Here is a 17528-nt window from a genome sequence, read left to right on the forward strand (position 1 = left end):
CAAGTGGGGGCGTGGGCGATACTCTAGTACGCATATATACGAGCCTCTCACTCAATATTATATAGGAACAAAATATATATCGAGCACCACCCTCGTCCACACTCTTCTCTTGAAGGCCATCAATGGCGGCCAAGACTAAGGCACCAGCTGGTACTCCGGTCGGCCCCGTCCCTTTCGCGGACGTCGAGACCGACCCAGGCTTGGTCTCCCCAGTGCCGGAGCAGCTCCCGGAAGAGCACGCCGCCCTGCCGAGCGCGTCCGCGTTCAACGGCCGGATGAACATCCGTTGCTACCAGGGCTTCTGGCTGCCGGATTACTTCGCCGCCGCGGCCGTCGCCCTGCAGCGCCGCTTCGAGCCCTGCCGCAACGACGTAATCGTCGCAAGCTTTCCCAAGTCCGGCACCACGTGGCTTAACGCCCTGGCGTTCGCCACCATGGCACGGCGGGCTTATCCGGCCGCCGACGCCGGGCATCCGCTGCTACGCCTCAACCCGCACCAGTGCATCCCTTTCCTGGAGAACCTCTTCCGGAGCCGCGCGGAGGCCGCCAAGCTCGAGGCGCTGCCGTCCCCGCGCCTAATGAACACGCACATGCCGCTCGGCATGATAATGCCGGGCGCCGGCGGGTGCAAGGTCGTCTACGTGTGCAGGGAGCCCAAGGACATGGTCGTCTCGTTGTGGCACTTCCTCCAGCATGTGCATCCAGACCTGGCGCTGGCCGACGTCCTCGACTCCGTGTGCAGCGGCGCGGTGCCGTATGGACCCGTCTGGGACCACATCCTCGGCTACTGGCGCGCCAGCATCGCGAGGCCAGACGCCGTGCTCTTCTTGCGGTACGAGGAGCTGCTGCGCGACCCCGCCGGGAACGTCAGGGATCTGGCGCGGTTCGTCGGGCTGCCGTTCTCCGACGAGGAGGAGGACGCCGGCGTCGTCCAGGACATCGTCAAGCTCTGCAGCTTCGGTCACCTCAAGCCCTTGGAAGCCAATTCGACGGGCCAGCTGGATCCCCTCGTCCCGGTGCCGCGCGAGGCGCTGTTCAGGAAGGGCGTGGCCGGCGACTGGGCGAACCACATGACGCCGGAGATGGCGCGACGCCTCGACGAAATCGTCGCCGACAAGTTCCATGCGACCGGCCTCACTTTTCAGTGATTCGAGAGCTAGTCACTGTTTCAACGACTCCCGTCCCCCATACACTATCATGATTTCTCATGATCAAGTAATGTTTGTACTTTCGTAATCACTAAGCATAAATAATTAGTGGAGTGGTTTTTGTTATTAGATAGTAGTAGTAGACTCTGGGCGTGCCTAAAAATCAGTAAATTTCGTTTGAGGTCAGTCGATTCTGTGAACTGTTGGATGTGAAATCAATGGCCCACGGTCTTTCTTCAACCTCTTGATGCATCTCCTTCCTTGAGCGCCCCCCCCCCCCCCCCCCCGCCCCCCGCCGGCCGTGCACCCTCGCCGCCCCGCCCAATGGGAGGCCGACCCATTTATGCTGACGTGGGCGAAGCTGACTAATTAAATATAAATGGCCGGTCAAACGTAGTTCAAAGTCCACTTAAACAATTAGAAAACTAAAAAAACTAATAAGTTGCCCGCACGCTGCCCTAGTAAACTAAAAAAACACGACGCTTGCACTGGCTGACTAATGGGGCCAGTGTCGGTGGTCGTCATAAATTAGACGGCAGGCGGTAGTTGGGCGGCCGCCAAGTGGGACCGCAGCGGACACCGAGGGGACGTGCGGCGCGGATGCGTTTTGGGTTTGGGTCGGTGCGTTGGGCCTTCGCTTTTGTCCGCGCCAACTCAAACGGACGCAGGCAGACGATTTGGGTCACCCCGTTGGAGTTGCTCTAAACAAATTTTCTAAGTTGAACCCTATATTACTGCTGGAATTACTCCGGTATGACCAGTGTTAATTCTATATGCCTAAGGTTGATTGTAGTGGGAGCGGTGATGTGGATAAGTAAATGTATTTCAAGACAAATTTGCTTACCTGGTAAATAGTTAATGAGTAGAGAGATGTTAGGCACAATAACTTTACATCAAAAAATAACAAAACTTCGTCTCAAAATAAATACGTATCTTTGATTTAGTGCTGTATTAACAGATTACGGCAGCAAACGCGCGAGGCATCAAGATAGCACATGGTTCTGGAGACTGGACGGTAGACGGAGAGGCCCGCTGATTGCCACTGACAGCCATGTTTTCGTTGTTTTGTTGGCGCCATATCTTCGTCGATCGAATATTAAACTGCGAAGAGACAGGCCTGCCGGGCGCCATATCTGTACTTGATTAGCACACGTCTCTTCAGCGAATTCAGAACTGCAGATAAACATCGACTAGTTGGCACGTTGCCATCGCTAGCACTGCCTGCGATTCTCTCTCCATAAGAAAACGCCGCACCTTTTAGCGAGATACACTGTGCTGTGTTGTATATGCATGTGAGCTTGCTCCTCAAGAGATAAAGCATAGGGGAGAAAGAGACTATGCTGTCCATGCATGTGAGAGCACACCAGAGAGAGAGAGGGAGAGACTCGGAGGGTGAGGGAAGATAAATATGAACATAAATATAACACCTATAGAGAAAGAATAACACAGCATAATATCAAAGTATTGACTGATGATCAACTTCACATGATTGCTAGTAACAAGAATTCTCTCATGTCCTCGAGAACAAAAGAAACTACTCATAACTTATCATATTGATCATGATCAATGGGTATATATATGATCAGCAATCTGAACATAATAAGCTTCCACCAATTAAACCAACAAGCATTTACTACAAGATGTAATCAACACACTAGCACCCTCAGGTACCAATCCAAGATTTGATACAAAGATTGAACAAAAAAGATGAACTAGGGTTTAGATATGAGATGGTGCTGATCAAGATGTTGATGAAGATGGTAATCCCCACGATAAGAGGAACGTTGGTGATGATGAAGGCTTCAACTCCCCCTCCTAGAGAGAAGTTTCTCTGATGGAACCGCTCCGCCAGAGAGTAAAAATGTTTCTGCCCTGGTTCCACCTCGAAACAGCGACGAAATGTCTTGAAACTTTTTGGTGTTTTTTTCTAGGGTAAATGAAATTGATTGCAAAAGGACTACGGGAGGTGACCCACCAGGGGCCCACAAGGGTATGTCGCGCCACCTGTCCTTTTGGCTGACTGGTGAACCCCCTCCGGTGCTTCTTTGCTCTAATGTTCTTCATATATTTCAAAATAATTCTTCGAAAATTAATGCTTCATTTTAACCTTCGGAGAATTCATATATCTTTTGTTACTTTTTCAGGTCGATAATTTCAGCTGTCGGTAATCTTCCTCTCTTGATATAACTTGCATTGTAAAAGAGAAAAGGCATTAGAATTGCACCATAATGTGAAATACATCATTGAAATAAGATAAATTACAGTAAAGAATAACGATGCAAAATGGACGTATCAGCTTCCTGTGGCAACTCCGTCTCATCGTTGGACCCTAGCTCCACTGGTGGAGGAAGTGGCGGTTGACCTCCACCTCGGTATCAGAATGGATGGACTCAAGGATGGTTGCAAGCTCTGCTGCCTCATCCGCTTGTGCCACCTCGAACTCATCCATACCCTCCTACATGGCGAAGCCCGCAACCGGACCCGCCTCCTCCATGGCCTCCTCCTCCTATGGGTCAGCCTCAAGCTGCTACTCTGCCTACTCCTCCGGCTCCGACGAGTTCGGAGGCAGGTCGACTACGATCCGAGCTTTGCGCCTAGCCCGGCTCTCCTCGAGCAGCTCAAGGCACCAGGAGAGTGGACGCGGCTAGGGTGGCGGCACGGGGAGGAAGGGAAATGAATGCGGCAAGGGCCGGGGGTTGTCGTCCGGTTTAAATAGCCGGGCTTTACCCGTAGAGCGGCGAGCCGGAGCGATGCCATGTGTCGGTATGAATGTATCCACACCCTCGGGAAAAGACACCAGTCGAACCGTTTGATTTCCGAGTATTTCCGCCTGGGACCGCCTGTCAGTCCAACATGATGGCCGTGCCAGACTCGCCTAGTCCGCCCTCTATCCACCCTAGAATTTAGGCTGGATATCAGCGGTGCCAGTCAGCCCAGGCATATAAGGCCAGCATGAGAAGTCTTTTTTTTACCCGTCACCGACTAGGCGTCCGCCGACATATAAGAAGGTTTGGAGAGCCCGGTAGATGCTCTTACTCATACTCATGGATATGTTTTAGGTGGGCATGGAGAAGCTGCATGTGACCATCCAGGACAAAGCCATGTGAGTGTCACGATCATCGCATGCGTCCAGAAAATGTAAGCAATCATGCAGCCTTCTCTTTGGAAAAAAAATGTGTGTATATTATATACTGTATAAAATGAAATCAGGTAGTACGTTCCATCACCGTACCAACCGGCTGCTTCAACATCCATTGAGCCATGTCTGCTCAACCGGCTATATGAATTAAGCCATCTTCGCCTCCCCTCCCCTCCCACATCAGCCATGTCTGCTCAACCGGCTATAGCTCCATCAATGATAAGCGATCCAGAGAGTGCTAGTACCGAGAGTTCAACAATACAAGAAGAAGATGTCCTCCCGCCCAAGGATTTCGTAGCCGCACTTCCAGTAAGAGAGGGATGGTCTGGATCACTTGTTCAATACAAGAACTACTGGTTCAGACCCAGGCTCCTGGAGCGAATCCTGCTGGTCAAGCAGGCCTTCGTGCCCCGCGCGGACGACATCATCCTCGCCACGCAGCCCAAGTGCGGCACCACCTGGCTCAAAGCCCTCGCCTTCACCATCACCAACTGATCCCGCTACGGCTTCAGCGACCACCCGCTCCTCACACGCCACCCGCAGCATGTCGTGCCATTCATCGAGATCCCGGTCGCCGGCCCGAACCACACCGACATCCATACACTTCCGTCCCCGAGGCTTCTCGCCACGCACATGCCCATGTCGTTGCTCCCGCCGGACACGAGATCGGTTGGCTGCCGGGTAGTGTACCTGTGCCGGGACCCCAAGGACGCCCTCGTGTCAAGGCTACACTTCGAGAACAAGGCGTTTAAGGGCACCAACCTGTCCATGGACAGTGCTTTCAGCATGTTCTGCGAGGGGTTCTCGCCCTATGGCCCCTTCTGGGATCACTGCCTCGAGTACTGGAGCGAGAGCATGGCAAGGCCGGACAATGTTCTTTTCCTGAAGTATGAAGGGATCAAGTCTGATCCTGTGCCCGTCGTGAGGAAGCTGGCGAAATTCCTCGGCGTCCCGCTGACCACGGAGGAGGAGAACTCCAGTGTTGCTCAGGAGGTGGTGCGACTGTGCAGCTTCGAGATGCTTACCAGCCTGCAGGTGAATCAGGCTGGCGGCGTTCGTCATGGAGATAACGTTCACATCAATAATTCTGTGTTTTACAGAAAAGGAGAAGTGGGGGACTGGGCAAACCACATGAGCCACGAGATGGGGGAGGAGTTGGACCGCATCGTCCAACACAAGCTTGAAGGATCTGGGCTTGTGTTTTGAGTTATTGTTATCTATTCCCTTCTCCTTTCCTCACCATGCATGTCACGTTACACATTTCAATAAGAGAAGTTTGTTTCATTGAAGTCTATATATGCTCATTGTGATTTAATTAATGTTGCACATTTCAGTAAGTGGAGTTTGCCTCTTTAAATTCTGTTATGTTAATTGTGGTTTAATTAATGAAAAATGCTAAATATCTGATGTGTGATTTTTAGACATGGCAAATCAAACGATTTTCAAGGTAATTTATAGGATGGAAAATTTAGTTTGCAAGCACGTCAATTTCTTGGAAAAAAAAATGAACTGAGACGGTTTTGCCATGGTTACCTGGCAACTAAACTTGTCACCCTCGATGAACATAACTTGCCATGAAAAACATTTGTCATGCCTAAAAATCTGACATTCGCGGGATACCCGAAGCAACAACCATGGCGGGGCATGCAGCGACACGCTGCAGCATGGCCAAGATGCAGCTGCCGCTACTATGGGTGCCTACATTGGGATCCCCTTCCCCACAGACTCAGACTGATTGCACACTTTAGGCCAACAACTTGAGAAGTGATCGGATTTAGTCCGCAAACTCGTTGATTTGATCAAATAAGGCCAAACCCGGCCCGATCGGGAAAAAACTGGCCACGTCGATGCCATGCCATCATTCCTTTGACTGCTCGTAAATTCACTATTCTCATGGCTGGGAGAGGAGGCAGCAACGTTCCTCCCCTTCTGTCGGTATGATGCAACGTTGTGGGAGCCGACGAGGTATGTGGCGACTCCGCCTCTTGCGGCGGCGCCAGTGGAGGAGTTGCAGGTCTAGTGCCTACCTGGGGTTCAAAAAGCGTATCTTCTTCCTGCTGGAGATTCTTCCCAGGCGATGAGGAGAAGGACCGGCTTCTCTGTGCTGCTTCGAACCTGTTGCTAGTGCAGATGCTATGGAGGTTCTCTAGCCCCTCTAGCTTCTCCTCTCTTTCTCTCTATGATGTGATACCACAGATCCTAATCAACCCCCTCCCCTTCCTCAAGAGGAAATCGACACTGGTGGGCGCCACTGCTGTCAGCGCCAATGTCAGAGAGGGAGCCTGAGCCACCCGCCGCTACAACCTCGCCGCCCAGACGACCAAGACCATAGCCACCATCACCGCCGCCGACATGAAGCCCACATGACAGGAAACCACGCGGACCACCATCCAAGGCCGTCGCACCGGCATCCATGTTTCGAGACACCGGAAGCCGTCCATATCACAACGCATCCACCATGGTAGGTAGAGCAGAAGGCATCTCCTTTCACACCTAGCCCGGTCTTAGCCATTGGATCTGGGTAAACGCCTTAGCATCACCCGCCGAAGCTAGCTGGGGCATGCCCACACACCATCAACACGGATTGTACCGCCACCAAAACACAGCACCCGTGCCACCCCCTCGCTAGCCTAAGGACCCCGAGCAATGCTAGGCCCACAATGCAATGGATCTGCGACGTTGCCACGTGCCCGCCCACACCGTTAAGCGCAACCGGACGATAGATATGGTGTGGGGGGCAAAGGTCGCTGCAATGGGCATCACCCGCATGCCTAGGCCCGAAGTTGCGCAACCATCATGAAACAAGCCTGCATCGCTGCTACACCGCTCATCGCGTCCAACCCACTGCCACCACGCGTTGGACCTGCCACTGCTCGCCCAACTGTGTGCACAAATGCTAGCCAAGAGCCCCACCTGATACCGGCTAGCCCCTCCACGGCCTTTGGCGGTGCAAGGGGAGGAGAGTAGGAGGGGAGGAGGTAGGCGGTGACACGCTATGGTTCCTCCCGTCTCCTAGCAGCGAGGACGTGGGAGAAAGGGATGGGATTGTTTTCAGTTTCCTTAATTCGCTTCTCATTTGTTCTTCTTTTGTAACAAGACATTTGTTAATTAATGAAATTGAAGAGTGAGCTTTCTTCATCAAAAAAGAAAGCAGGAATGAATTGTACTCGAATGAATAATTAAGCGGAAATTGGGCCAAACTGTGATTTATTGTGATATTTTGTTGTTATATATATGTGTGTGTGTTTCCCAAAGAAAATATGGAAGATTCGGTTTGATTGTCATAGCTAACAACATATATTATTCGTGTCCATAAAAAAAACATATATTACTCGTGGATATGTTTTAGGTGGGCATGGGCCATCCACCATCCTTTGCATGCCTCTCGTGCATGCATCGCAGTCCTGTTGGTGTCTCGTGCGGCCATGTGAGTGCCACGTTCATCGCATGCATGAGGAAAACTAGAAGGGGTGGCGCGTTGCGCCGCGCCCAGCGATAGACGCGCAGCCTGATGATGATTTTAGTACGACCTGACTCATGTAGTGTCAAGCTCACATGCACCATCGTGAAAAACCAAAGAATCTTGATTTTTGTGATATGTTTCACCTGCGTGCAAAAAATGTTGAACGAATGACATCCGTGAAGGTCTGGACAAAAAAGAAACTTAATGCGTCCAAAAAAACTATCTTCTAAAATCATATTAGAGCATTGATTTTTTTTCTCAGACTTCCAAATATGTCATTCCATCACGAAATTTCAACATCAATGTTTGTTAAGAAAAACAGTATTTTCAAAATTATTTAGAACGCATTTTTTTTATTTTACTGTTCATCCAGGGTGCATGCAGACTTGGGATGAGATGAGCACTTTCGCTATTGTTTTTTTCTTTCATGTTAGTGGATGACTGGATGGTTAACGTGGGCTGGAGACTTAATTCGCAACAACAAAAAGTGAGCTGGAGACTTACTTGTGGCTATGATGGTAATCTGGTACGAGTTCACGCAAAGAGTGTGACCGTCAATGACCTACCAAGCGACCCCACAAACCATAGAGGAGAATCAGGCAGCCCCCATGTCAGCCAATAATGCATAAAATAACGGCCTGAGGGCCCACACCCAGCGATGAACCCCACACGTCAGCCACAACGATGCCTCTGATTGCCTAAGCGTTGGGCTAGACAGCGACACATAAACTTATAGTAGGAGATGTAAGCAATGATGTAGCCTTCTCTTTGGAAACAAAATGTGTATATAAAAAATAAAATCAGGCAGTACGTTCCATCACCGCACCAACCGGCTGCTGCAAAAAATGTAAGCAATATGTGGCCTTTATAGCCAGCCTCAACATCCCCCTCCTACTAGGAAGGTAGCATACATTGGGCAAGTTAAGCCATCCTCGCCTCCCCTCCCACCTCATCCATGGCTGCTCAACCAGTAGTTGCTCCATTTATGATGAATGATCCAGAGAGTAATACTTCCGAGAGTTCAACAACACGAGAAGAAGATGTCTTACCCAAAGATTTTGTAGCCACACTTCCAGCTAGAGAGGGGTGGTCTGAACCACTCGTTCAATACCACAACTACTGGTTCAGACCTTGGCACCTCGAGCGGATCCTGCTCGTCAAGCAGGCCTTCGTGCCCCGCGCCGACGACATCATCCTCGCCACGCAGCCCAAATGCGGCACCACATGGCTCAAAGCCCTTGCCTTCACCATCACCAACCGATCGCGCTACGGGTTCAGTGACCACCCGCTTCTCACACACCACCCTCAGCATCTCGTGCCGTTCATTCAGATTCGTGGTGCCGGTACGAGCCACACCGACATCGAGTCCCTTGAGTCTCCAAGGCTTTTCGCCACACACACGCCCATGTCGTTGCTCCCGCCAGACATGAGATCGCTGGGCTGCCGGGTCGTGTACCTGTGCCGGGACCCCAAGGACACCCTCGTGTCAAGGCTGCACTTTGAGAACAAGGCGTTTCCGGGCACCAACCTATCAATGGATGGTGCTTTCAGCATGTTCTGCGAGGGATTCTCGCCGTATGGCCCCTTCTGGGATCACTGCCTCGAGTACTGGAGGGAGAGCGTGGCACGGCCGGACAGCGTCCTCTTCTTGAAGTACGAAGAGATCAAGTCCGATCCGGCACAGGTTGTGAAGAAGCTGGCGAAATTCCTCGGTGTCCCGCTGACAGAAGAGGAGGTGAGCTTCGGCGTTGCTCGGGAGGTGGTGCGGCTGTGCAGCTTTGAAACGCTCACCAGCTTGCAGGTGAACCAGGTCGGTAGCGTTCGTCATGGTGATAGCGGTTCCATTGGTAGTTCGGCGTTTTACAGAAAAGGAGAAGTGGGGGACTGGGCAAACCACATGAGCCAGGAGATGGGGGACAAGTTGGACCGCATTGTCCAACTCAAGCTTGAGGGATCTGGGCTTAAGTTTTGACTTTTGAGTTGATGTTATCTGTTTCCTTGTCCTTTCCTCACCATGTACGTCGCGTTGCTCATTTCAATAATAGGAGTTTGTTTCTTTTACGTCTATATGTTCATTGTGGTTTAATTAATGTTGCACATTTCAGTAAGAAGAGTTTGTTCTTTCAAGTCTATGTTCATTGTGGTTAAATTAATTTTGCACATTTCGGTAAGAGGTGTTTGTTTCTTTCAAGTCTATGTTCATTGTGGTTTAATTAACGAAATTGCTAAAAGTCTGACGTCAGATTTTTACACATGGCAAATCGAATGGTTTTCATGGCAATTTATAGAATGGCAAATCAAGTTTTCAAGCACGTCAGTTCCTGGCAAAAAATAAGCTAAGGCGAATTTGCAATGGTCGCCAACTAAACTTGCTATGAAAAGTGTTTGATTTGTCATGCTTAAAAAATCTATGCAAATGATATTTGCCATGTGTTTGGCATGAAGCAATCTGGTCCTAACGTTTTTTACAACTAAAGTTGCGATCCGAAAAGAAAAAACAAACCAAAAAAACTGAAACTTGCTATCCGAACAGAAAGTTGCCATGCTTGAAAACTAAAGTTGTCATCCTCGCGTCACTAAACTTGCCTTCAAAAACGTTCGGAGTTGCCATGCGTTCGTGCCACACGTGTGGCACTTATTAGGATCGAAAATCTAAGGTTTGCTGGATATCTGGAGCTACAACCATGGCATGGCTCGCAAGGGCACGACGGGAGGGCCAAGATGCGCCTGCCGGTGCCATGGATGCGTACATCGAGATCCCCTTACCAACAGATCGAGCAGGCTAGGCGGCTCCCAGATCTGCTACGGCAGCAATTGTGCTTATGGATATGCCCTAACGAGACGAGCTGCAGGCCGTAGAGGTATGTCCTCCTCCCCTTCCTCCCCATCACGTCAGTTAGATCTTCTTGCCCTTTTGTGCAAAGCAATCAGATCACATTTTGATGTTGTGTGTAGAGCAATTACACCTCTCTCTCTCTCTCTCTCTCTCTCTCTCTCTCTCTCTCTCTCTCTCTCTCTCTCTCTCTCTCTCTCTCTCTGTGTGTGTGTGTGTGTGTGTGTGTGTGTGTGTGTGTGTAAACGTGTTACCATGTTAGATGATTCAAATGAACATGATTCGGGCTGCTACATCTCCGATTATGGTTCAAAACTTTCAGTTATTGTAGTATGGTAGCATTACAAAAGTGTCGGGGGGCAGCAATCTTCAGAGTAAACTCATCATGGGAAATACTATGCATGTATAACCCCGACCATGATCTAGTGATAATACAGATTAGATACCTATTGTTTTTTGTGAAGTTGCCATCTGACCATCACAAACGTTTTTTCTTAACACAAACTGGCAACACATGCAAATGTGGATTTGTGCATTCCAAAACCTAGTGCCTAGTAGATTTTACTATCATGCAGAGAAAGGCAGATATTGTTACACACATGGCAATTGGCCATGAATTTTTTTGTTACCAATTTTTTTAAGTTGCAATGTGGCCATTTTTTTCCACAAATATATACACCTTTGCCATGTTCAATGAGATTTTTTTCTTCTAAATTTTCCATGTAACAGTACTTTTTTTCCCTGCATTTACCATGAGGTACAGAACAAATCTTTAAAAAATGTCATCTCACTTGTGCTATGCTTTTTCTGTTGTTTCTATCCTGTGTACTACTCGGATGGCAAAATTTAGAAAAAAAAATTCTACAATTGTCGTGGCAAATTTGAGATAACAATATTTTTATAGCTACCCATCTGAGACCCTTTTATTCAAATCCTATACAATTTGCCATGTCACCCTATACTTTTAATCTGCATTTACAATGTCACCATTTAAGTAGATGATGTCTCAACACCTTCATGCTTGCCATGTGATTATTACAAAATACTATATGATATCTTGAAACACGGCAAAACATTCTTTAATATGTAGGTAGATTTTAGTCATGATCATGACAAACTCACTTTTATATGCATTTTCCCTTTTTTTATTACAGATGTTTTTGAGATGGCAAATTTTTTTCTATGATTTACCATGGAAAATTTTAAGATAACAATATTTCAGAGTTGCCCATGCGACCTTTTCGTACAATTATATACATTTCGCCATGTCACCAAATGTTTTCATGCATTTGTCGTGTTACCATTTCATATCCTATAGATCATGGTCAACATGTTGTGCTTTCCATGGGATTATTAAAAAAATTCAAACAACTTTCCATGTTTTATAACACATTTATGAAGAAAAACTTAAAAAAATTGCCATGTCACTTGTACTATGTTTTTCTATTTTTGACATCATATGTACTACTCATATAGAAAAACTTAGATTTTTATTGTATACATTTGGCATGGAAATTTAAGATAAATATGTTTTTAAAGCTACCCATATGACCATTTATACAAATTATATTACAATTTATCATGTCACCAATATAATTTATTTTGCATTTTGCCATGTCACCATTAATATAGATATTGTTTTCAACAATTATATGTGTTTGCAATGCGATTATTAAAAAAAAACAGGAACTTTCTCATGACCTACAGAACATTTTCTATCAAAGTTGCAGGCACCATGGCAAAATTTAACTATGTAGATTTTTTGGAACAATACCATGGCAATTTTGCATGCATATGTTTTTTATTTGTTGTTCCATGGAAAATTTCTTGTATATACCATGGAAAAATTATTTTGTATACCATGAAAAATCTATGGATCGTACCATGAAAAATTTATGTTGTATGTAGCATGACAATTTCATATTACATATAGGCGGATTATTTTCACTGTGTCACATGGGAATTTTTGTCTTTCTGTATTTATTCATGTATATAATATACTGAAACACGACAAAATAATTCTTTAATATGTAGGTGGATTTTAATCATGATCATGGCAAACTCACTTTTTTAAATGTATTTTCACTTTTTTTACTATTATGAATGTTTTTTAGATAGATTTTTTTTTGTTTTCTACAATTTGCCATGGAAACTATAAGATAAAAACATTTTTATAGTTGCCCATGTGACCTTTTTGTACAATCAATATATTTTGCCATGTCACCATTTTTTCGGCATTTGCCATGTTACCATTTTATATTCTATAGATCATGTTCAACAACTTTGTGCTTCCATGTGATTATTTAAAAAATCTAGCAACTTTTGATGTCTTATAACACATTTATAGAAAAAATCTTAAAGAAAATTGCCATGTCACTTGTACTATGCTTTTCTATTTTTGCCATCATACTTACTACTTAGATGACAAAACTGAGAAAAAAATTTATACTTGCCATGGAAATTTTAAGATAAAACATTTTAAAAGTTACCCATGTGACCCTTTCATACAAATTCTATACAACTAGATGATACCCCGCGCATTGCTGCGGGATTTGCTTGCAATATATTTCGATGAAATTTGGTTATATGGGCATGAAAAGAAAATGAGCATATGTAAACAACATATGTAAGACCAAGGTGTTTTGGAACATCACTCTGGACCTTAAATCATCCACGTTCATATCACCATGAATTAAGAACTAGTATATATGTATGCTTAAAATGAATTGCTTGTATAGCACATAGATTAAAATAGCCCGCGAAATAGCCGTGATAGCTGCGCTATAGCTGCCCGGGAGCCTCGCCGCTAAGCTATGGCTGCTGCCGCGAAATCCTCTACATATCCTCTAAATAGCTAAAAAATCAGCAAAACCCTCCAAAATCATCTCTCCCACCAGAAAAATTTCCGCTATTTGCCGCGATTGCCCGCTATGGCGGCCGCAATAGCTGCCGGGAGAGGCCGCCGCGAAATCGTTTCTCCCGCGATCTTAATCTATGGTATAGCATCATAAAGGTTCCCAGCTTGTTCCCTAGCTGCTACTGCTTCGCCACTGCTTGACTGTCTGGCACCTTCCAAAGGGGTTCCTTGGAAAGGCTTGATGCGATTCTATTCCTTGTACGTATTACATTCGGAGTTTCCAGAGTGCATGTAAATAAATGGTACAGAGGGGATCCCACAAAAATAAGGCTGATTTATCCTACAACGTTGGCCAAATCCAATGAATCGATAGAGTAGTTCGTGTCGTACATCTACTCTCTGTTCTATCTTCTACTCCCTCCGTTTCAAAATAGATGACTCAACTTTAGTACAAAGTTAATACAAAGTTGAGTCATCTATTTTGAAACGGAGGGAGTAGACTGTAAAGAAGAATCGAATTGCTAAGGATTAGTGAAGCGACAAACTTGCCTCGCACACCATGTACTGGAGCGACAGAACAACCTCACTTCATGATGGGGAGGAGGATGCAACCTGAAGCTCGGGCGGCATGGCTTGGACGGAGGAGCTAGCCAGAAACGTGGGAGGCCATGCCCGCCGGCAACTGAATTAAACCGAGGTTGTGGACCATGGCCTCAACGCGTCAGGTCAAGTGTGCTCGCAGCAGCGACGACAGATCATGAATACAGCCACAAATCAAGGGGAGGGTTCTGCTGCATATTTCCGCTCAATCGGTGTTGCCGTCGATTTTATTTCACAGTGACGCTGGAGGCACCTTGGCCGGAGCGGAGACATAAGGTAGAGGAGAACCAGTGCACCACATACCGCCAGTTGCAAGGGAGAATCCCAGAAAGCGGCCGAGGCAACCGCGACCGGCGGTTGTGCCGAAGGAGCACCATCACAGAGCCATCACGCAAGCGCCATCACAAAGAGATGGATCCCCGCCGCCGTCCATGAAGCCGGAGACACGTGGCCGGAAGGGAGGCAAGAGAGAGATGAGAACCGCACACACACACATCCAGGACCAGCGGATTCTGCCGTGGGAGCAGATTGTGCCGGGATTTTTTCATTGTGTCATATGCAGCAATTTCACTATTTTATAAATTTATTCATGTATATGAAATCTTCAAACATGGCAATTTTTTTATATGTGGGGTGGATTCTAATAATGATCATGGCAAAACTCACTTTTATATGTATTTTTCCTTTTTTCATTATGATTGTTTTTTATATGACAATTTTTAGAGCTCGCAAAGTTATGCTTTTGTTCTCTTGCCAAATTTATGTGTTTTGTCTTTTATATATTACAAAGTAAAAAAATCTTGATGGAAATTATTGCAAAAGCAACTTACTGGTCGTAACCCGTTTTTTCCGTGTGCTCTATACGTTGTGGTCCAACATGCGGTCGTGCTGAACACTCGCTGGCACGAACGCCCAAGGAAACCATCATCGTTCGCTCAGTCGATATGTTCGTAACAGAATGAAATGCTCGCTTGGGGGTACTTCCTGAGCTGACGTCCGCCCTTTATTCACGTCCTTATATTTTCTTTTGACCTGCTTGCATGAGGGTTTTCTCATCACTTTGTATCAATTCGTCTGCTTAGGGCTTTATTATAAAGGGGGTGAAAGCATGTTTCATGATGGATCAACCCATGTTCTTTCTCTGTCTCATTCTTGTACTATACCTTTTTTTTCCTCTTAAATAATTCAAAGGTAGAGATCGGATCAATGGAAAAAAAAGTCTAATAGAGACATTGACGTTCAGAGACAGGCCTAAGCTCGAGCAAAGATTGCTTTCGATGGCAGGAAAATCGTGAAGAATATCAGTATCCATGAATTTTATTACACAGACACGAATGATGAGTAGGATGATGGAATATCTTGCTGATTTGGCAAACTCTACCAGGTCGACCTATCAAAATGACTCATTTACTGATTAATATCAGCAGTATTGGGAAGAAAGTTATTAGAGGTTGCTCCTTCTATGCATGCAGGTTGAACCAAGATTCAATGAGCTTGTGGCAAACGCCGTTGGGCATTGGAAACTTTCTAACTATTCAACAGTGAATAAAAAACACTCTGAACCCTGGCCTTATGTATATAGAATGTGTACAGTTTGATCGTACCATCAATAGTTTGTGTTGACCACCAAACTATATTATCTGCGTTTCCTGACACATTCTGGTAAGCAGTGTTTGCACTGTCCAAACAACAAGAACGAGAAACGGTCGGCTTCTTTGCATTGCTATGGGCGTGTTTGGTTGTCGTCGCCTACAGTACCTGCGTTGAATACACATCTCTACTCAGCCTGACTCTAGAAAAACAGCTTCATATGCGACATCTGTGAGTTATTTGGTTACCTGCATATGAACTGCCTGCATTAGGAGATCAACTTTGGCACGTTGTTTGGTTGCCTGCATTGTCTCGGCGCATGCAACTACACGCTGTTTGGTTGCCCGCATGGGGTATGATTAAGAGCTAGCACTTGCACTTAGCACACAGGGTTAAGAGATAGCAGAGGAAGTGGGAGAAGAAATGCAGTGTGTGCCGGACCATGGCGACTGCGGTGGATAGTGGCCGTGGCGCTGTGTCCGACATGACGAGCATGGAGTCGTGGACGAGCGACCCCGTCGGCGGCACGGCGAGCGACACCATCGGCGAACTAGTTGCGGTGCTCGAGCAAAGACATTCGACAGAGGAGGAGAATGCAGTGCCCACGCCATGGTATCGTCAGTGCAGTGGACGAGAGAGGAGGCCGAGATGATCCACACCGGAAATGACTCGAGTGTAGTAGGGCGAGAGAGAGGACGCCAAGATGATCGACCCCGTCGGCGGTGCGGTGAACTACAGTGTGCATGGAGGCAGAGGACACAAGAAGCAGTGTGCGCGCCATTGCAGCGTCAGTGCAGTAGGAGGACGACAGAGAGTAGGCCGAGATGAGCGACGCCGGAAACGACTCTAGTGTAGTAGGACGTGGGCAAGGAGATCAAGAGGAAGGGCTTTGGCATCGAGAGGGACGAATAGGATGGCTCTGAGCAGAGAACAGAGGAGCTCGACATTGCGGCGTCAGTGAAGTACACTGCTGCCCAAAGAGAGATGAAGCTACGATCGTCGAAACCAAAAACTTACAACATGAATGTTGTGAGGAACTGCGAGATTAGGCTGCTGGTCAAAGGAAATTTCAAATGATCGATCGTGTGCGACGAATCTGACAAAATTCGTCCAGAATAGCTCCAAACAAGAACACGAGATTAAGAACTTACGGCCGACGAAACTACGAACCGATCGCCTGAATGGAACCGTAGCATCGAGGTGCATCTTTTTCGTGTAGAGCTTACCTCGAATCGAAGCACCGTTGTGTAGATCAGAGAGAGGAGATTAGATAGAAGCTTACTGGATGTTGAAGAAGACCTTAGGTAATCACCTAGCATCTCTCGCGTCTCCACTCTTGCAAGGGCCCGCTCGCTAGCTCTCGCCTCGGCTTGGCTCGCGAGAAACTGCCGATTCAAGCGTTTCCAGTGAGACAGGCTCTGGGCTGCTTTAAGAAGCGTGCGATGCAGGCCAACAGTGAAAATGGGCAACCAAACAGGCCTCCTCCTTTCCGCCGTGGGCCTGGTTAGGCCTGATGCGGGCAACCAAACACGCCCTATGTTCCTAGGACTATGAGTGTCATGCGATCATAAATGGGCTTTTAATGCACCTTCGTTTGTTTTTTGCTAACTTCTCGCCAGAAATGTCTATGCGGTGAAAAAGAAGGGTGATGGCTGGCGGATGAGGCCAAGAAGAGGTAAAGAAGCAAAGTGATTATGGCATTGGCTTGCGTCTTGATGACTGCGCATGACAACCACTTATTCAAAATCTACCTGTATGCGTATACCGATGCCTCGTTGTTGGCAAGTGCATCAAGTCCATTACCTGTGCCGTCGGCGACCACGATTGGTGCATCCACTTCTACCCCGATGGGTTACGAAGGAGGACAACAAAGACTGGTTGTTAGTTTTCCTCAAGCT

The 17528-nt window shown here is 47.0% G+C and overlaps 1 protein-coding gene and 1 pseudogene across 1 annotated transcript; both read left to right on the forward strand.

The window, feature by feature from the left end:
- Window positions 1-21: 21 nt before the first annotated feature.
- Window positions 22-1388, forward strand: LOC123051197 (cytosolic sulfotransferase 5). The gene has a single exon (XM_044474007.1). It carries the CDS (start codon window positions 123-125, stop codon window positions 1146-1148), a length of 1026 nt encoding a protein of 341 aa, XP_044329942.1. The 5' UTR covers window positions 22-122; the 3' UTR covers window positions 1149-1388.
- Window positions 1389-4399: 3011 nt separating this feature from the next.
- Window positions 4400-9877, forward strand: LOC123055564 (uncharacterized; annotated as a pseudogene).
- Window positions 9878-17528: the final 7651 nt, after the last annotated feature.

This window comes from Triticum aestivum, chromosome 2D, assembly GCF_018294505.1.
Source record: "Triticum aestivum cultivar Chinese Spring chromosome 2D, IWGSC CS RefSeq v2.1, whole genome shotgun sequence".
In the NCBI taxonomy this organism is placed as follows: domain Eukaryota; kingdom Viridiplantae; phylum Streptophyta; class Magnoliopsida; order Poales; family Poaceae; genus Triticum; species Triticum aestivum.

Coding starts and splice junctions, on each gene's coding strand:
- LOC123051197 (XM_044474007.1), top strand. CDS start 123: ATGGCGGCCAAGACTAAGGCACCAGCTGGTACTCCGGTCGGCCCCGTC.